The sequence below is a fragment of the Halichoerus grypus genome, chromosome 2 (assembly GCF_964656455.1).
Source record: "Halichoerus grypus chromosome 2, mHalGry1.hap1.1, whole genome shotgun sequence".
Taxonomy (NCBI): Eukaryota; Metazoa; Chordata; class Mammalia; order Carnivora; family Phocidae; genus Halichoerus; species Halichoerus grypus.
In genome coordinates this window covers 47,400,094-47,421,300 of record NC_135713.1, presented here as the reverse complement: position 1 = coordinate 47,421,300, position 21,207 = coordinate 47,400,094, and the positions used below count along the sequence as shown (strand labels likewise).

Here is a 21,207-nt window from a genome sequence, read left to right as displayed (position 1 = left end):
GACTCACAGTAGCTACGAGCCTCATTAACATTGGTCACATGACCAACCAACTGCCTGATCTGACTGAATGAACGCATGGATGCTATGTTCCTACCTTGTGTTCCCTGGTAACCAGCTGGACCCACACACCACCCATTTCACACAGAGGATTATTTCACTGGAGGTGCTACGAGGCCTCTCTCTACTTGCTGAGAGTTTTCTTTCTTTCTTTTTTTTTTTAAAGATTTTATTTATTTATTTGAGAGAGGGTGCACGAAAGGGGGTAGGGTCAGAGGGAGAAGCAGACTCCCCACTGAGCAGGGAGTCTGATGCGGGACTCGATCTCAGGACTCCAGGATCATGACCTGAGCCGAAGGCAGTCACCCAACCAACTGAGCCACCCAGGAGCCCGAGAGTTTTCTTGACTGAGAGACACTGCTTCCTCTGAGTGTAGTTTCCTCTTCGTTGATACTAAGGGATAAATACCAGAGACTGACAGGATGTCTGTGGTGTAGCATGACAGAGAACTGGGGTTTCCTTTGATGTAACTGTGCACTTGGCAGCAATAACAGAGCGAAGATTGGTAGTCAGATGCCCTGGTGTGCTGTGCCAGCAGTCGGGGACGGTGGCCACAGCTCCTGTGATTGCGGAGGAGATTGGATTGCAAGAGCCACCCAGTTCCACTAGAGAATTAAAACTAAACAGAGCCATTCTTTGACTTGGCCTCTTCAGAATCCATGGTTTCACCTCTTTGCTTTGACTGTGTCCTGGTGTGTCTGCTAGTACTCACAGGTAAGTCTGGGCACGGACTTTCACAATTGGATACTACAGGATAAAGATACAAGGATGGTCATTGTGATGTTTGCAGTAGCAAGTTTGGAAACAACCTAAATGTCCACTAGTGGGGGAGTAGGTGAGTAAGCTGTGATAGATGCTGCAAACAGGGAGGCCGACTACACATAGAGATATGGAATGTCTCTGAGTCCAAATGTCAGTTGAAAAAAGAAGGTGCGGAAGGATGCGTATATTAGACTTTTATTTGTGTATGTGTGTTGCAGGAATGGGAATACATGAGTGCTTCTTACTGTATGGACTCTGGGAAGGGAGACTGGAAAACGGGAAGGAGCAGAGAGAGGGAGTATCCTTCTCATATACCTTTTATATGGTTTAAAGATTTTACTATATACATATATTTATTAATATGTATATGTAAAGGCAATTAATTTTAAACCTCAAAATAGCCTGAGTGGTTTCAAATACACAAGCTTCTTATTCAGCCAATGGTTTTTTATTCATTATGTGCCGAGTGCTTAAAAAAAATGAGAGAGGGGCGCCTGGGTGGCTCAGTCGGTTGAGCATCTGACTTTGGCTCAGGTCACAATCTCAGGGTCCTGGGATCGAGCCCCACATCAGGCTCTCTGCTCAGCGGGGAGTCTGCTTCTCCCTCTCCCTCTGCCTGCCACTCCCCCTGCTTGTGTTCTCTCTCTGTCAAATAAATAAATAAAGTCTTTAAAAAAAATTTAAAAATTAAAAAAAAGAGAGATTTATGTCAGTTTAACTGCCTTTCATCAATGAGCATCCGACTAGCCCAGACCTGTGAGCTGTTTTACTGGCTGACAATGACTCATTTTCTGATTATCTATTTCCATCGGCCTTGCCCTCCAGTGTTCACAGGGCTGGACCACAATTCTCTCTTAGGGCATTGGTTTTCAAAGTGAGTTTCCAAGACCGGCCATCTCAACAGCTCCTGGGAACTTGCTAGAAATTCAAATTCTTTTACCCCACCCCAAACCTATTGAATCAGGATCTCTAGCAGTTGAGCCCAGCCATCTGTGTTTTAATACGTCTTCCCAGTGATTCTGATGCTCCTCAAGTCTGAGAATCATTGTCATAATAAATCATCTTCCAAACAGGATAGCAGCACTGGTTTGTTTTTATTCTATAAGGCATTACTTACAGTTTTCTTGAAACAAACCAACCTCACTCATTGCCTGATCTTGCTTTCTTTCCCTGTCTGTTCAGGGTCTTTGGAAGGGGTATACGTAGCTGAAGTGGGTCAGAATGCTGATCTACCCTGCATCTACTCTCCAACCACTTCTGATGATCTTGTGCCTGTCTGCTGGGGCAGGGGACCCTGTCCTGTGTTTGAATGTCATAGTATGGTGCTCAGCACAGATGGAAGGAACTTGAAATATCAGACATCCAACAGATACCAGCTAAAGAGGAATATCCACAAAGGAGATGTGTCCTTGACTATAGAGAACGTGACTACAACAGACAGTGGGACCTATTGCTGCCGGATCCAATTCCCAGGCCCAATGAATGATAAAAAATTAAACCTGGAGTTGGTCATCAAACCAGGTGAGTGGACCTTTGCATGCCTTCTTGAATAAAATCACCTGCAGGTAATAGTAAATATACTGCTTGGTCTCCCTTCTGATCTCCCCAGTTACAGCCCTGGGGGTGGGTCCCTAAGACCTGAAGTTTAACATGTTCCACCATCGATGGCCAGCCACTTTTAATTCCCTTCATCTATTTTAAAACTCATGGAAAGAATCTACAGAATGGGAGGAAAGGTCAAGATTGGTGGTTCAAGAACCTGACTGCTCATTAGAATCACCTGGACAGTTTTTTAAACACCTATAGCTCCTTGGTCCCTACCCACGAACCAGAGAAATCGGTGTCTCTGGAGGTAGAGCCCCAGCACTAGGATTTTACAAAGTCTACCTTAAATGATTCTCCCCTCTGTGCAGCCAGGATTGAGAACCACCGGACGGAGCACAGGTGGGGTGCATGTGCTCACGTGTTTTAAGATTTATAAGCATAGGGGTGCCTGGCTGGCTCAGTCGTTGAGCGTCTGCCTTCAGCTCAGGTCGTGATCCCAGGGTCTTGGGATGGAGCCCCGCATCAGCTCCTTGCTCAGCAGGAAGCCTGCTTCTCCCTCTCCCATTCCCCCTGCTTGTGTTCCCTCTCTCGCTGTGTCTCTCTCTGTCAAATAAATAAATAAAATCTTAAAAAAAAAAGATTTATAGAGCATATAGTGTGTGGCTGATGGAGCCGAGTTCAAATCCAACTTTGCCTTTTAACTATCTGTGTGATCTTGGGCAAGTTATTCAAACTCCGTGAACTCCTCCTCTATGAAATATGGTAATTCCTACCACGCAGGACCCTGGAGGGATTTTACGAGCGTTTTATGGAAAGCATTTAGCATGGCCATTTGGGTGGCTGTTAGTTCTATTATTAACAATTAGACTGTGGCAATGATGACTGTAACACGCCTCTGCCCAACATTTTAAGAGTGTCGTACACTCTCAAGGAAGGTGTCCAGGTAGGTTTGGCAGTTGGGCATCTGCTTCTCTTCATTTGTCGCGTTTCCTATTTTTTCTGCTGCCCCTTTGATTCCCTGCCACAAGCTCTCTGCTCTCAGAGGAGCTGCATCCTTATGTTGGTTTCTGATATTAGCCAAGGTCACCTCTGCTCGGACTCCATGGAAGGACTTCACTGCAGCCTTTCCACGGATGCTCACCACCAAGGGACATGGCGCAGGTAATTATATGGGAGGTATAGCAGGAAGCCCTCAGGTGTTTTCAGAGCTCGGAGGATTCTGAGTATGGGAAAGAGAGGAGAAAAGGGTTTGAGTGGAGGTGTGAACGTCCCTGGGCACCTGAGATGTTGTGCGTGGGGAGGGGAGTGGTGGGGACAAACCTTTGCTGGGAAAAAGGGGTCCTGAGCTAGGATTCGGAATTAGTCACAAGCAGCCCTGTGACCTGGCCGAAACCTTTCACTTCCCTGGATCTCTGCTTCTTGTTCTCTCCAAGGAGAGGGTTTAGAGACTTTGGATTTTGTAACCTAGTAAAATTCGCACTCCATCCAAAACCAAAATTCTGGTGATCTACATATTTTGCCAAATAAGAAAAAAAAATTCTACTAATGCCATTATTGCATTAAAAAAGACATGTTTATAAATTAAATAAATTTAATCTAATTAAAAACTCATTACATTGTCATTATTTTCCAATTGACTCCCAAACTGGGATGTTTTGTCATAGATTGGCTCCAGTCCATGTTTGGGGTTGGATTCGGTGATTTCAAGGATCTCTTCTAACTAGAATGAAGCCCACCATCTTCTTTCGATTCCATCCTCAGAAATAGCAGCTAAATTCTTTGAGTAATTCGGCAAGGACTTTTTCATGCTGCTCGGTGAGAAGATAGGGTCAAAAGAGCAGACCTCAGGTCACACTGAGCAGGGAGATTAATCTTAAATGTCTCCTGTCAGATTCCTGGTCCTTCTTATACTCTCTAGAGCTCAGTCTTCCATTTAGTAAGATGAGGGTAATAACCGGCGCATCCTGTATCTTAATCTCATAAATCTCTTAAGTCCCACCTCATGAGATATAAGTAAGAAAGGGTGTCTCAAGTGCTTAGCCCAGTATTTGATCATAGTATGTACTCAGTACATGTTGGTTATTGTCTTTAATGTTACCAGTAAGATCTGGAGGCAGAATGAGATTGTGGTTAAGTACGTCAGTGACAGGGTTCCAATATCAGCTCTTCATACTACCTTTGTGAGCTCAAAGGAAAATTGCTCAAACTCTATGAGGCTCAATTTCCCTACCTCTTCACTGGGGGTAATCCCAGTGTCTATTGCATAAGATTGTTGTAAAAATTCAGTGTGACAATGTATGCAAAGTGCTCAGTGTAGTACCTGGCTCACAGAAAGCACTGGAATATTAGTTATTATTATAAGTATTAACTTCAGCTCTCTACTGGCTTAATCTTTGGTGGTTCTTTAGTGATTGGTAGCCAACATCTTTTATGCGATTAGTGAGAAAACTAAATATGGTGGGACCAGATGACAACCCTCATCCCCAAAGGAATTTAAAGTTTAAAAACCACATTGATGGAACTGCTAAGTAGACATGAATCTTAACCACACGCAAGATTTTCTAACGTAAATCCAGTTTCTGCTTCCCTGTAATTAACCCTAATCAAGTCATACCCCATATTTATTGTGTGCCCATGTTCCCATCCTGGGCTCCAATGTTCTTTACAACGTCACCACCAAGTGGGCATTCACTGTATGCCCACACACCTTCCTCACGAGGCAGTGCCTTTCCTCAGGGTTGTCGAGATCATAAACAAGTCCTTCTCCCTTTTTACTTGTTAATTCCTTCCCTCTAGGGCAACAAAGATGGGGTCTCCTCTTGCAAGTCAACTTGGTGTAGGTATATATACCTTTTCTTTTAGTGTGGAATGTGGGTACATTGAATATGTTTGCTATTAAGTGGAGTGGAACATTAACAAGTAAAAGTTCCAAGGGTCTTGGAAGCTCCTAAACATACCTTGAACACAAAACAATGTCCTGTCTCTTCCACCTGAAGGAGGCAGAACCAGGTTATGGTGAGTCCTCAGCTCTGAAGGTAGACTTGGTTTGAATCTCAGGTTTGCCAATCACTGGTTGTGTGATCTTAGGGAAAGTACCTCTTTGAGACTCAGGTTCTTCATCTGAAAAATGGAAAAATAATAGTACCTATATATTGAGGTGAAGATTAAAAGCTATTATGCAAATAAAGTGCTAAGCACCATGTCTGGCAGGTAATATGTGCTAGATGGTAACTACAGATTTATGTACTTTTAAGAACATCGCATCCCACCCCTACTACCCTCTCCACTCCAGCCGAGTCTTGGGTTCTCTAGGGAAACGAATGCAGATTTTTCTAACTGTCCCAGTCACTTTGGTTGATGGCTATCCATGTGAAATTAAGCTGTGATAATCAATAAATAGAGTGCTGTTGGAGTATTTTCACTGTAAATTGAAAAAAAAAAAAAAAGAAGAAGTCAGTCTTACCATTTAGACCAAGAAAAATAATTACAGGGAAGCAGAAACTGGAATTACATTAGAAAATCTTATGTGTGGTTAAGATTCATGTTTACTTAGCAGTTCCACCAATGTGGTTTTTACACTTTAAATTCTTTTTGGGTAGTAATAAGAGCAAAGGTAAGTGGAAGAGAATTTCTTTTATTTCCTTTTTTAAAAAAATATTTTTAGGCTGAGAATATTAAAATTTTAATATTAAAATCATGGTTTGTTAAACCAAGGGCTCTAAATGAAAGGACTTAGACCTTTAGGCTTCCAGAAAGTGGCCATGACGTTTAAGAAGTTTCAGAGCCTGGGGTGGTGGGGGTGGGAGGGACGGGGCAGCTGGGTGATAGACACTGGGGAGGGTATGTGCTATGGTGAGCGCTGTGAATTGTGTAAGACTGATGAATCACAGAGCTGTACCTCTGAAACAAATAATACATTATATGTTAAAAAAAAAAGTAGGAAGGGAAAAATGAAGGGGGGGAATCGGAGGGGGAGACAAACCATGAGAGACTATGGACTCTGAGAAACAAACTGAGGGTTCTAGAGGGGAGGGGGTGGGGGGATGGGTTAGCCTGGTGATGGGTATTAAAGAGGGCACGTTCTGCATGGAACACTGGGTGTTATGCGCACACAATGAATCATGGAACACTACATCAAAAACTAATGATGTATGGTGATTAACATAACATAATAAAATAAAATTAAAAAAAAAAAAAGAAGACGTTTCAGAGCCTCTGACTCAGCCAGAGACAGGAGCAGGCATCCTTAATTTTCTCAAGGCTGACAATCTATTGATTTTTAGAAGGCTGTGTCTGTGAGGTCAGGGCCTGTGCCCATGCTGTTGGCCGCTCTGCCCCCTGTGCCTGGCACAGAGTCAGGGTATAGACATGTTCATCAAATAGATAGACGAATAAATAAATGGGTAAAAAGGAAAGGTGAGCTGGCAACTGGGCAATGTGACCACTTGATAGTGACCGTGCCAAGGCGAAGGTTGTTGAAGGCAGCATGGTTAGGAGTATATGTTTGAAGCCGTGAAGACCTAAACCGGAAGGCCATTTCTGGTATTCGCTGAGCTGTGTAACCCTGGGTAAGTCCCTTCCCTTCCGAATTCTCAGCTTCTTCATCTGTATAATGGGGCTAATAGTCCCTACTTTAGGATAATTGTTTTGAACGCTAAATGAGATCCTTTGCTCAAAGAATTTAGCACAATGTCTGCTCATGGTAAATTAGAGCCATGGTTATTATTATTTTCCTTTTTAGACAACTAAATACCCTATCTCCCTCTTAATGAGTAAAGGTTAAACTTTTTCAAGAAAATTAACTTTTGTTATCTTTCAAAGTCTAATTACAATATAATGCCTGCTTGAGTGTTATCAATGTTGTTGGAATTCTGCAGCCCTCTTTGGGGCCCTGTGGACACAACAAACCACATACTCAACAGAGGTCTTCCTGGCAGAGGTCTCCTTTTCATGGAACCTAAGTAGTTGGGTTCATTATCTGGTTAAAAAAAATATGGTCATCCTAAAATTGATTTGCAAGTGTTTAGAAAATTTTGGTCTCACAATAAATTATTGTGAAGAGTATAGAGTAGAATTAATTTCAAATAGGATCATAGGCATAGGCATCTTCAGGATTTTTTAAAAAGTCAGATAAAAGAAAACATTCTAAACTGTTCTATTGGCTATTTTTTTTCTCTTTATGGCAGAGACACAGACACTGGAGGCCCTCCATGATAACCAACAAACTGTAAGTGACTTTGTGTGTGTGTGTGTGTGTGTGTGTGTCTATGTGGGTGTGTGCACTCACCTCATGCTCACCTCAGAGAAAAGGAAGTTCAGCTTTAGTCTTCCTTCTTGTTTGCTCTCTGCTTGGGGAAAAAAAAAATGCCTTAATCTCCCTTAGCCTCAGAGCCCTTGGCTGTAACATGTTGATGACACCAGTTCCAACTGCACAGGCCTATTGTAAGGGTGAAATGAGGGGATGGAGGTAAAGTGCCCGGCACGTGGTAAGTGCTGGGAAACCAAAACGAAGAAACACTACGCCCTTGTCCCTTTTCTCCTATTTCACAACTGTATGCCACTGTGGACGGTTCAAGGACCCTTCAGCTCCCTAGAGTATATTTCTTCTCATTTCCATGGCAACCCTAATGAGAAAGATTATTTAAATTTTTTTATATGTGACAAGACACCAGTCAGGAATATTTGAAGCCAAGAATTTCTATATCCAACTATAAATAAATCAATATTTTAATTAACCACAAATTTAGTGTCTCCCACCTTTTCAGAATAAAAGGGAATCCCCTAGATAGCAAGCTTATAGTAGCGACTTAGAGATTCTTTGGGGACATATCCAGGAGTCTGCCTTCATTTGACTAAGTCCCCTACTTGTGTGTTCACTACCGAGGCTCAGCACTTTGTGTTTGTCCCTCCCCCCCTCTGCGACCAAGGACTGACTCAAGTACCTCTGGACATCCATAGTGTTTAATGCGTAGTATCTTGCATATTATAGCACTCCTGCAGTAAATGTTTATTGAATAAATGGAAGATTTAATTCCTTTGACATCTTTGTTTTAAAAATGTTTACTATTATTGTTTTTAAAGGGGAACATGGGCTGAAGTTTTGGAAGCAGAAGAATTTTCTGACTCTCAGTTAAAAAATCCAATTGATTAGAGCAATAGCCATAATAGTTATCACTGCTTAAGCATTTATTGTATACAAGGCCCTGTGCCAAGCATTTTATAAATCTCATTACTTAATTTTCCCAAGAACTCTACACAATGGTGGCAGAGCTGGGGCTTGAACTCAGAACTGTCTGACTGCAAAGGCCCGGCTCTTAAATCACTGTCTTTCTGTGAGCATGGGTGTTTCTCTGCAAGACACCAAGTTTCAACCACTCTGAAACTCCCTGGAATGCCAGGGACCTTGAATGAATGGGGTTCCACTCTAAAGCCCATTTTTATTTGGGGGGGAGGGGATTCCATTTACTAAGGGCTCCTTGTGCCCCTAACAGCATAGAAGTGACACGTTTTATTCCCTTACTAACTCTGAAGAGTATGCTCATGCCTTTCTTTGGTGGTTTGAGGCCTGTCTGGAAGGAGACACATCACGAGTAGTCTCAAGGTCCCTGCACCGCTGTGGTGCTGTGAAAGGGACCGTCTGATGCACAGGTCACAAGACTGGCTGAGCACACAACTGATTTCTGGCCATCTGCTGCAGTCCAGTTTGTGTTTCCCTAGCAAATACCTACATGGGCTAATGAGTTACAAGATGCTGGTACGACTACCAGAATGGCCGTGTACATCGGAGCAGGAATCTCTGCTGGACTGGCTCTCCTTCTTATCATTGGCGCTTTAATTCTCACATGTAAGTTGGTTCATGTTACTTCTCTCTCCCTCTGATGAGGAACTGTTAACAAAGGAACCAACACAAACCTAGATATAAATATAAGCTTATATTTATACCTGAAGGTGATAGCTATTTTTTACTCAACGTTTACCATGTAATACGCAGGCATTGTGCTAAATGTTTTTACCTACATTTTATCGTCACCGCCTTATGCAGTAGGTAGTATTTATCACCGTTTTGTAATGTAGGAAGTATAGCTACGAGAGAGTAAGCTGCTTTGCCAAGTTTTCAGAATCCCTAAGAGGCAAAGCTGGAATTCAAACCCAGGCAGGCTGATTCTAGCACCTAGTCTCTTACCTTTGGCTAGGAACACAAACCTCTTTAAGCCATGCATTAGGTTTATTAGGAAGCACAACAACAAACGTAATTTCTTTCTGTGCATGTTCCTACCTTATTTGTTCCTTAGGCACAGGTCTTTAGAGAGAGATGACAAGTCCTTTTACCAATGGGTCATTGGCCAGGATTGCAGCATTTGTGTTTTGCTCCTTCATGGCACTCATGCACACGTTGTTTTCTAAGTTATTTTTATTTAAAAAAATCTTAAGGTATGGTTTATATACTCTAACTGCATATTTAAAGTATGTTCAACTTGATGAATTTCAATAGAGAATCACACTTGGGGACCTATCACTACAATCAAGACCCAACTATTGCCATTGCCCCAGAAGCCTCACACACTGTTGTAATTGCGATATATTCTCTTCTCTTCGAGGGCAGAGGCCAAGGCCTTATACCCCAGGGCTTAGTACATTCTAGCAGCCTTTCCTACTAATACTTAAACATGGAGGGCATATCAGGTGACCAACCATCCCAGATTTGCCCAGGTGTGACGGGGTTCCTAGGATGTGGGATTCCAGTGCTAAAACTGGGACAGTGCCGGGAAAACCAGGACGAACTGGTCACCCTAGTTGTGTGGCTTAAAGCTGCTGAGTGCTTTATGAGCATTAAATCCTCATAACTACCCTACTGAGAAAGATACTAATATTATTCTAATTTACCAAATGGAGAACTAGCAGCTGTCCAAAGTCATATGGTTAATTGATAGATATGGAATCTGAAGACAAGATTCTCCTGTTCCTCCCCATTATGCTGTTCTGCCATTATTGGTAAATGGATTGTTCAAAGAAAGAAGCTACCCCATCCACACTTACCTGGGTTTACTGAGAGGTAGCAGGGGAGTTTGTGAATTGATCACATGAACGTAATGCCTACAGATGATCAAGAGCAATAATAGCCCCCACTACCTTTCTGAGTTCTGCCATGGCCTGGATATTAGGGGCCATTCCAGTTTGTGTAAAGTGGCTTGAAGTGAGGTTTCTTCTCAACGGGAGAAGTCTGACACTTTGTACCCACATCTGTATTACTCCAAAAACATGGCTACTTAGAAAAACAGATGGGAAAGTCCTGTTTGATTTGTGATCTTTTCCCTAGAAGTTGCTGGAGAAGATCTTAAAACCAAGGTGATGGGTGTTTAAGTCAGGACATCAAAGCCATTAATTGGCAGCAATACAACCAGCAATCCTGTATCTTTCTAGTGCACTCTCTGCAATGAGCATCCACACCTCAGTGCTACTCAAACCTCCCTCATTTCTCACTCAACCGGTGAAGTATCAAAGACCTGTTCCTTCTCCTTTGCCTTAGCCAAGACTTCATTCCTCCTTTAACCCCTTTCTCTGGAATCATCTACCTCTCCCTTTCTATTTATTCTACTTTCATTAGCATAAAAATACATTCTAACTCACACATTCCTCCTTAGCTACTCCCATTTCTCCTTTCTCCTTCACAGGCAAATCTCTCAGATGAGTTTTTCCTACTTCTTATCCCCTGAACTCTCCAACCCATCCTTTAGCTTCTACACCTGAAGCACCGAGGAAATAGTTTTAGTCAAGCTCACCGACGACCTCCATTTTCTAAATCCAGTAGACACCTCTGTCTTCATTGTTGTCAATCTTTTAGCAATATTTAACCAAATCGATCCTCACTCATTCTATAAAGTCTTCCTTCTCTGGGCTTCTAGAACACCACTCTCCTACTTCACTGGCCATTTCTTTTCAGTCATTTTTGTTATTTCTTTTTCTGCTTGACCTTTAGATGTTGATATTCCTCAGGGCTGGCCCTTTCCCTTTCTTCTACACCCTTTAGGTGATGATCTATATTTCCACAGGCTTACAGGTCATCCTTAATTTCCCTCTCCAACTCAGAGTGTTTGTATTGTTGATACCTCCACTTAGATGTCTCCCACATTTAACATGTCCAAAATGGAGGTCTTGAGTCCATATTTCACCTTCCCAGAACACAACTTCTGCCTCTCTGGTCTTTCCCATTATAGTGTTTCTCTACCATCCATCTGGTTGCTTAAGCCAGAAAGCCAGAGGCCATCCTTGAATCCTGTTTCCTCCTAACACAAAATCCAATTTTAATTCCTGCAGACTTTCTCCAAAATACATGTAAAATCCATTTATTATTCTGCATCTCTCTTGGTCACCACCTTACTCTGATCTGAGGCATCATGATCTCTACTTCTTCATTTTTTTTTTTTACTTCCTTTTAATCTTTTCCTCACATAGCAGCTAGGGTGTTCTTAAAATCCAATCAGCTCTCATATTTCTGCTCTCCAATTATATCTTAAAGGTCTTGGAATAAAATCCAAAATCTTGATTATGACTTAAAGGGTCCTTTGGAGCTAGCCCCAGCCTAGCTCTCAGACCTTATCTTGGGCCACTCTCTTATTTCAGTTTCAGGAACCCACCATCATCTTTATTAGGGGTTCCCTCTACCTGAATTCTCCCCCTGGCTCTTCACCTGGCTGACATATTCTCTTTGTTCAGAACTGAGCTTAAAGTTCACCTCTCCTGAGAGTTTTTTCCTGACTGCCTTCTCCATCATCTGTTCCAGTACATTGTTAGTTCCACCATTAGAGATTATTATTTTAAATGCCCCCCTCACTAGAACACAAGTTTTAAGAAATCAGGGCTCACAATTCACTTTTGCATCCCCAGTGCCTAGCATACTATCAGGCACATAGTAGATGCTCCATATATTTGCTGAATGTAAGAAATGCATCTTTATTACTTACTAGCATAATCCATGTAATAAATCAAGACACACACTAATAGTTTGATTTGTTTCAATCCAAGGGGAGACCAGATTTCCCTAAACAATCCTTGCCTCCAGTGTGTTCATTTTATTTCTTATCTCATTTGTTTTATGAGAACATTTTTAATTGACTTTTCTTCCACCTTTTACCTAGGGTATTCTTATAGAAAAGAGAAGTTACAGAATTCAAGGTAAGAATAATGGGTGGGGTAGGGGAAGGTGGGAATTTTGGAGGCCCCTATTCTAAGATGGCTTTGCTCTTAGAAGTCCTGCCCTAGGATTTAAACTTATACTTCGTTCTTACCTTAGGCATGGATTAATGCAATACCCAGTTAAACACACTGCTCTGTTTTCCTTTCTGATTTCTCTAGCTTCATTGCCTAAAGTTATAGAATTCATCTCGCTATTGATAGGAAATGCTTTTTTTGTATATTAATGTTTTTTTTTTCAGTGAATTGACCCTTCCAGTGATTGAGTTACATTCAGGCTCTGGTTGGGCACTGGGTTACAAAAGTGAGCAAGAAACCCAGAATCTACTCTTAGGGCTTTTATAGCTAAGCCCAGGCATTCTTAACTTACATGTCTATTAGAATCACCTAGGGCACTTGAACATATTGCTGCCAACCCCAGAGCAAATAAATCAGAATCTTTGGGGATGAGACCTAAGCATAGGTGTTTTTCTAAAAGCTTTCCAGGTAATTCTAGTGTGGGAACAGGGTTGAGATCTACGGGTCTATTATACTGCAGTCTTGGTATCCATTTTTGACTATATACACATGTATACATATATACACATGCACACACACCTCCATTCCAAATACACAAAGCTTAAATAACTTCTAGTGGAATTTAGTGATATTTGGTACATGGGTAGAATGCAGTAAAAAAAAAAAAAGACTCTGCCCATTGAATACTATCTAAACCACGAGTAATTATAGACAAAGTATAGATAGTATATTTATGAAGACAAAATACTCTACAGTAAAAAAGTCCAACAAGGCCAAATAAAATATTTAATTATCATTGGCTTTCAATCATCTGTACCAGGATTTGTTTTTAGAGCTGAAACTTGAAACGTGATACTACCCATAGGTAATATTTACATTCATTAATTCTTTATTTGGTTGAAATTATTTGGTGAAATTATTTGGTTAATGTTCATCTCTATCTATATATGTAAGCTCCATAGAAAATTAGGGCATTATTGCCACATTAGTATCTATATCCCTTAATACAGCACATGATGCTTAGTAGGCACTTAAATATCTGATGATTGAGTGAATAAATATTCCTTATGGCAGCCCTGTGAAACAGAATGCTTATTATTCCCATTTTACAGACGAGGACACTGAGACACAAAGTTTACTAACATGCAGCCTTCATGGGATTTTTGTGTATTGTTCACTGAAGCATTTCTTACTTCTTAGAACAATATGTAACACATTAAATATTTCTTGATTGAGTGAATGAAAAAAGAAACAACCAACCACCCAATTTACCAAAGGTCATATGGCTGGTAAGAGACAGAATTCAAACTCAAGTCTGTTTGGGTTCATTACATATTCATATTTTTTTCTTTCTGAAATTGTTCAAGCCCACAGAAGAACTGAAGTTACCGTACAAGGAACAATAGAACCTTTCAAGGAAACTCGTGATTTAACATTTTGATGTACTTGCTTGGTCTGTTTCTCTGTTTATATACACAGTTTTTTCCTGAACCATTTGTAAGGGCATTTCAGGCATCTTGACACTTCACCTCAACACCTCATTCTGTCCCTCCTTATAATACAATGCCATTTTTGTGCTTAAGAAAATGAAGATGAATTCAAATTTCCTCAATTGTTCCACACATTATTTTATTGATGTTTTATGGCCTTTTCCTCCTAGTTAGGACCTGATCAAGGATCATGTGCTACATTTGGTTGTTGTCTCTTCAGCCAACCTTGTTGTCTTAACTCTATTCTGTGCTGCCCAGGAGATGCTGAACTCAACTGCAACATTTCTTTCCACAGCCTCGTCACTTTGGCCAACCCCCCTCCCTCGGGGTTAGCAAATACAGGAGCAGAAGGAATGCGCTCGCAGGAAAACATCTATATCATTGAAGAGAACGTATATGAAATGGAAGATCCGTATGAATACTACTGCTATGTCAACGATGGGCAGCAATCCTGACAACTTAGAGGTTTAACCCTTTAAATGCCACCAGATCCCACTACGTCATTTTTGAGTGTGGTTTCATCTTTGGAACCTATGAAATGTGTCAGCTCATTGGTTATAGAGGCTCTGTCCACAGCCACCGAGCAGAGTTTTTACATTTTCTGAAGATAATTAGCTCCCACAGGGAGGGAACTGTGACCTGCACTGCAGTTAGGCACAACATTACCTCTGTGTTTCAGCCACCAGGGCTACCCAACTCAGAGATTGCTAATCAGGGCATTAGAGCTCAAATGGGCTTTTATATAGAGTAGGAATTCTTAATATGCGGTCCCTGAAATGCCAGGAAATTCAGTCACATGATGGATCCACAAAGCTCCTCAAAATATAGGAAAAATTACGTGCTGAGATACGTGCATGTCTTTTTGAACAGAAAGTCAAAAGGTGCTGCTGATTTTCAAAGAGATCTGTGACCTATAAAAAGTTAAGCTACTGGAGGAGGAGGAGATGGTCTTGAATGTTCTCTCTGAGTCTCAAGACTTAAGCTTCTCTGAATATTGATTCTTTGACAGTAAGTGCCACTGCAGAGCTCTCCTTTGCCAGTTAGGTAGACTGCCCACCAGGTCCTGTGGTGTGGCAGGAGCTCCCAGAGAAAAAGGAAGTGTGCTCCGAGTGTGTTGTGCCAAGTTTTGTCTGGGGCACACTCAACAGGAAATATCTCCCAGCAACTTCTCCATTCATGGAGAGAACTGGAACTCTGTTTTTCATAGAAGAAGAAGAAGCAGTGACTGGGACACAAATTCTGGTGGAAAGAAGGCAAAGGCCTCCACCCAGCAATCTATATTTATCAGCATCAAGTCCTTTGGCGGAAAGACTGTGGTCCCCAAGCTTCAATTTCAAGGTGGTGGCGACTCTGTTTATCTTGCTTATTTGTTGCCTGCCTAGTGCCTGACACAGCTCTTACACATCATAGAAATTTACTAAATATTTTTGGAGTGAAAAAACATAAGAAATGTAGTCTTCTGCAGTCTTTTCTATTGCAAGGCTTAGATAGAGCTCTTCTCGGAGAACTCACACCTACTCCTAAGATCCCATATCTGCTCTTACCTAGTTCAAAGTGGTGTTTGTTTCTTAGCATCATCTCTAGCTCAGGAAGTCTATTACTCTCTTGTCTGTGTCCTCCTTTCTCTTCTCTTCTCCTCCCATCCCCTCCCTCCCCTCCCCTCCCCTCTTCTCTTCTCTTCTCTTCTCTTCTTTTCCCTTCCCTTCCCATCCCTTCTCTTCTCCTTCTCCTCCTTCTCCTTCTCCTCCTTCTCCTTCTCCTCCTCCTCCTCCTTCTTCTTCTTTTTTTTGGAGAGGGGCAGAGGGAGAGGGAGAGAGAGAATCTTAAGCAGGCTCCATGCCTGGCATGGAGCCCCATGTGGGGCTCAATCTCACAACCCTGAGATCATGACCTGAGCTGAAATCAAGAGTCAGACATGTAACTGACTGAGCCACCCAGGCACCCCAGTGTTCCTCTTTCTGCTGAGCCTCCTTAGCACATAAAGAATCAACAATAAAGACCTGTTGCTGCCTTAAAACTGCCCCTCCCCAGGTAATAACTAAACAGCTACCATGCTCTATGCAGAAAATGTTGGTCACCAAGGATATAGGCAGCCTGTTTTCTTCTAAGAGTCTTTCTGGCAATCTTGTGTGAGTCATAATGTTCAGGCTGCATTTAGACAGTTTTAGGAAGTACTGGCTTTCTACAGGGAGATATAGAAGGGAGATCATTTTGTAAAATTATAGGCAGTAGCTCTCATACAAGACTAAAAGTTAATCATAAGTATTTTAAAGTTATGAAATTCTAGAGGGAAGGGACTTCAGAACATATTGAGACCAGCTCAATGGTTTCCCCAGCAGAAAGAGATTCTTACCCAACAAAAATCTTTAAACAAGGGTAATGTATATGGGATGATCATTGCAATGGTGCTTGTAAGAGACTTTTTTCATCAACTGGGGAATAGTCGGTTATTGTGATGTCAGCATGCTGGTGCAGTTAAAAAGAATTAAGTGGTTTCCTCATTGAGTTGTTTTGCTAATTAAATGAATATTTAAGTGCCTACTGTATGCCAGGTATTCTGTGCTGAGACCCTAGAGAGAGCCCAAATAGACAGACATATCCCTGACCCCATAGAACTTGTATTTGATCTGATGTAAGAGGTTTCATTCCATTCATTCAGTCAGTGAGCACTTATTGGCATCTACTTTGTGCCAGACACTGTTCTAGTCCCTAGAAATACAGCCATGAGGGAAATAGTCAAAATCCCTACTCTCAGGGTGCTTATGTCACTTGTTTGAGGAGAACACTATCTTGCTAACCAAAAAAAAGAAGGTTCTAGAACAATGTATGTAGTTGATGCTAATTTTTTCTTTTGCCTTAAAAAAGAAATCTGGAAGAATATACCAAAATTAATATGGCCACCCCATAGGGGCAAATGGCCATGAGACAGACTTTTTCCTTTTATGTGCTTTTATAATTGTTCAAATTATTTTCTTTTGTAACAGAAAATGAGATTTCAGCATTAGAGCAATGTTTTCCTGTCTGCCTTCCTGACCATAGAAGGAAATGAAGACTCAGATAAGTTAGATTCAAGGTCAAGGCTGGCAGTAAGCCAGGACTGGAGTCCCGGTTTTCAGAGTAGGATCTACTCTATGTCAATGATGTGGAAAGGGGAAGTTGGCAGAAAGGAGAAAGAACCCCTACAAGACTACTACAAAGAGCCCAGGAGAGAAGTGGTCACTTAATTAAAAACAGTTGAATAAGATTGAATGTGTGGCTTGCTCTTAGAAGTATCTTAGGATTTTTCTTCCATAGGAGATCCACAGGATGAGAGGGGGCTCCTGGATCTTTTGAGACTGAGAAACGTGGTGTAACCATGTTTTATCTGCATATCACTTCCTTCTAGATTTGGGATTCCTGAGGCAGAAGTTCCAAGCAGTTCAGTCCCTCCTTAATTGATTTTTGGGTACCCCCTCATGCCTATACTCATTTAAACTTAATTTTCATTTAAATATAAATTTGAAAAATGAAGCTGAACACACTTTTGGCTCCAGTTTCTATTCAGAAAGTCTGTATCCTTCTGGAGATCAGTATAGATAGATGCCCTAGAGCAGCAATTTTTGAGATTTTTCCACCATCCTTTTCTGGGACCTAGTTGGGAGGAGAGGAAAAGGGAAGGGGCAGCTGGATCATTTGGCTGAAAGTTTCTCAAGCTTGAGGAGGGCTCAGATTTTAGTCCATTTTCACTGGAAAATCTGTGCCAAGAAGCAGTATGAATCAGAAGTGTTTCAGGCTTGTAGAACCTCTGTGCCATTTCTTCAGTAATGGTGACCACAATTATAGAGATCATTCCAAGTCACTCATTTATTCATAGCAGTGATAATCTTTTGTGAATTCTTGTTCTAATTCCTTCTGCTTATGGTGTGACTCTCCTTTTCCAGAGAAAGCAGTGAGTTTTTGTTTTTTCTTTTAATGATTATTTAAGCTATTCATGTGTGGTGGCAGTGGGACATCTGTTTAAAAGTACACATTATTTTAATGTAATTGTTTTGTGGGTGGGTCACCTTTGGAAAATATTTCATTATAGTTTTATATTCTATACCTGCAACCTGTTTCATGATAAGTTGGTACATTGTCCTTTGTAATTTCTACATTTTGTGTTTGTACTTTTTCATTCATTTTAGACCCAGTTCATGTAAAATAGAAATATTTTATACTCCAATGCAGTGTTTACCTTCTTTTGGTCAGCTCTGAAATATCCATAATCTATACATCTATATCTAATCTGTTTTAAATTTTACTTGCAGTTTCATTTGCTATTACTGATCAACTGTATGCTGAATTTAGTTCTTGTTCAGAAAACACTTCAGTAAAAAGTAGTATAAACGTAGGGGAAGATTGTTTCCCACAGTTTTGTTATATTGTAACAAATAGACTATATACTCTAATATATATAGCTATATTATGATACAGACTTTTTGACTCATTTCTTTATCCCAAAGTTCACCACTATGTCTTAGCAAAAATATCTTGACCTTAGTATTGGTTGAATCTGACAGTTTAAAGTAGGGATCCAAGGGAAAGGAGTTTAAAAGCCTTCAGCTACCTGGGTCTCTGGAAGGTTCTTGGGGGGAGCGGTGCCTTCCATCATTCTCTCCAGCAACTCTCTGACTTCAACAATTCCTATTATGTAAACAGCAGCCAAATAGCTTCTGATCACCGTGGGAGAAAAGAGTTATCCAAACTTATGGAATCTCAGGTAGAAACTAAGAAATATGATGCTATCCTAGCTCCCTTATTTTAAGCAAGTGTGTTTACAAGGGGCAGTCTGGGTGGGACAGCCGATTTGGAGCCTTACAGTATATTGAGACTAAGTAAGAATCTCTATGAAATGGAAGACACACATCTTGTTAGATTGCTTGTTTCCCTTATTATTGTTTTTTTAACTTTTTATTTTGAAATACTTTAGGGTTTACAGGAAAGTTGCAATGATAGTACAAAGTTCCTATATTCATTCACCAGTTTCCTCTAATGTTAACAGCTTATGTAACCCTGGTACATTTGCCCAAACTAAGACATTAGCATTGCTATAATACTATTAACTACAGACTTTGGAACTGTTATTGATTTTTAAAATTTTAAATTAAATGCTTTTTGATAAGTATAACAGAGTTTAGGTTAAAGGTCAGTGTCCCTATTACCCATCCTCTTTATTAAAGTTTCTCCCCAGTCCTACTCCCCAGGAATAATCAGTGTTATTGCTTCATTCTTTTCAGCCAGCACCATCTAGTAGAAATACAACAAAAGCCACATAGGTAATTTTAAAAAAATTTCTACTAACCACATTTAAAAAAGTAAGAAGAAACAGGTGAAATTAATTTTTAGTAGATTTTTAAAACTCAACCATCTGAAGTATTATTTTAATGTAGAATAAATATGAACATCCTTAATGAGTTCCTTTTTTCCCCCATTTTATGCCTTAAAATCCAGTGAGTATTTTTTATTTAGAGCACATCTCATTTCTGACTAGTCGCATTTTAAGAGCTCCACAGCCACATGTGGTTAGTGGCTACAGTATTAGTACAGTTCTAGATCGTTCCCTATTCTCTCTCATACACAAAGAAGCACATTGCAACTTCCTTTTTCCACTGTTTGTAGAGGTCCATCAGTCCATGTCAGATTATATGGGATAGAAACATTCATTGAGATAACTGTGTAGTATTAAGTAGAACAAATGTGCATAATCTATTAAATCATTTCTCCATGCATAGATATTTAGTTTTTTTTTCCATTTCAAATAAGGCTGCAAGGAACATCCTTTATACAAAAACCTGTGTGTACTTGAGTACCTCCAAGGCATAGAGTTCTAGATATGGAACTGTAGTATCGAAAGTTACGATTGTGTTTCAAGTATTATGACTATAGAACAATATATATATATAAGCGTTTGTAGACTGATGGAATGAATCTCTGCCTGCTCTGTTACAAACTCAAGCCATGATACAGGTGCCACAGAAACAAAGATTTGTAAGTTTTTCCTTCAAGGAAGTCAGAGTTCATCAGGGCAGCCCCAAAGCCAAACAACTGATTACAATGAAAGACTGTAAGCATATAGCAGACCGGCCTACTAGATTCTGAATAATACAGAAAAGCATTTTTTGGTGATGTCTTCATTTTTTTTTCTCTTTCCTTCCTATTCTAGTCCTTGTCTTTACCACTTCCTTAATATAACTCTGTAAAATTCCAAGTGACTCTCATAGAATAAAGATGGCCTGGCACACAGCACCTGCTCAATAAATATTAATTGGGTGACTGCATGAAGCAATACAGGTGTCATAGATTCTAATGGCAGAACCCCCGAGTAAACATAGAGTGACTTGATGTATTTTCTATTTTGTAGAAAAACATGTGCTTTACAGTATAAGCACTTGTATGTTTATTAAAGCATTATTTCATAATCTGCCATCTTTCTAGGTGCTTGGTGATGTCTGAATGTGGCTTTAGGCAACTTAAGCTGCTTTCTTTTCCATCTGGGATAAAGAAAAAGATGGTTGTAATTAGGTTGTGAAAAATATGTTACATGAATGTAAAAGACTTCGCTTTTGTGAGAACATGCAGTTTGGGGACTTGCTTGGTTTTTTAATTTTTATTTAGTTAAAACATTTTACATACATTATTTAAGCAGTACACTGGTACATTCTTGTTTTAAAATACTGAAATGAGGGCGCCTGGGTGGCTCAGTCAGTTAAGTGTCTGCCTTCGGCTCAGGTTGTGATCTTGGGGTTCTGGGATGGAGTCCTGTTCGGGCTCCCAGCTCAGCGGGGAGTCTGCTTCTGCCTCTGCCACCCCCCTCCCCGCTCATGCTTGCTCTCTCTCCCTCAAAAAAAAAAAAAATTAAAAAAAAAATACTGAAATGATACATACATAGCCTTAAACTGAAAGTCCCCCTTGCCTCTGCTTGCCTCCCTGCCAGAGAGGACACTCTGACCATGTTGGATGGGTATCCCCACTGTTGTCATTTGGTCACAGTGTTTTTACAAAAATGGGTTTCTATGAAATAGATTGTTGTGTGAGCTTTTTTCCCCCCACTTAATATTTCTTGGGAACAGTTCTATGTGAGTGTTCCAATAAAATGTTGACACCCTATCAAAGTATATTATTAATG

The 21,207-nt window shown here is 40.6% G+C and overlaps 1 protein-coding gene across 1 annotated transcript; it reads left to right on the top strand.

Moving 5' to 3' along the window:
- Positions 1–375: 375 nt before the first annotated feature.
- Positions 376–18,264, top strand: HAVCR2 (hepatitis A virus cellular receptor 2). Its single transcript, XM_036096228.2, has 7 exons — positions 376–771; positions 2,002–2,340; positions 3,442–3,525; positions 7,551–7,591; positions 9,082–9,208; positions 12,501–12,537; positions 14,359–18,264. Exons 1-7 carry the CDS (start codon positions 717–719, stop codon positions 14,516–14,518), a joined length of 843 nt encoding a protein of 280 aa, XP_035952121.1. The 5' UTR covers positions 376–716; the 3' UTR covers positions 14,519–18,264.
- The last annotated feature ends 2,943 nt before the right edge of the window (positions 18,265–21,207 follow it).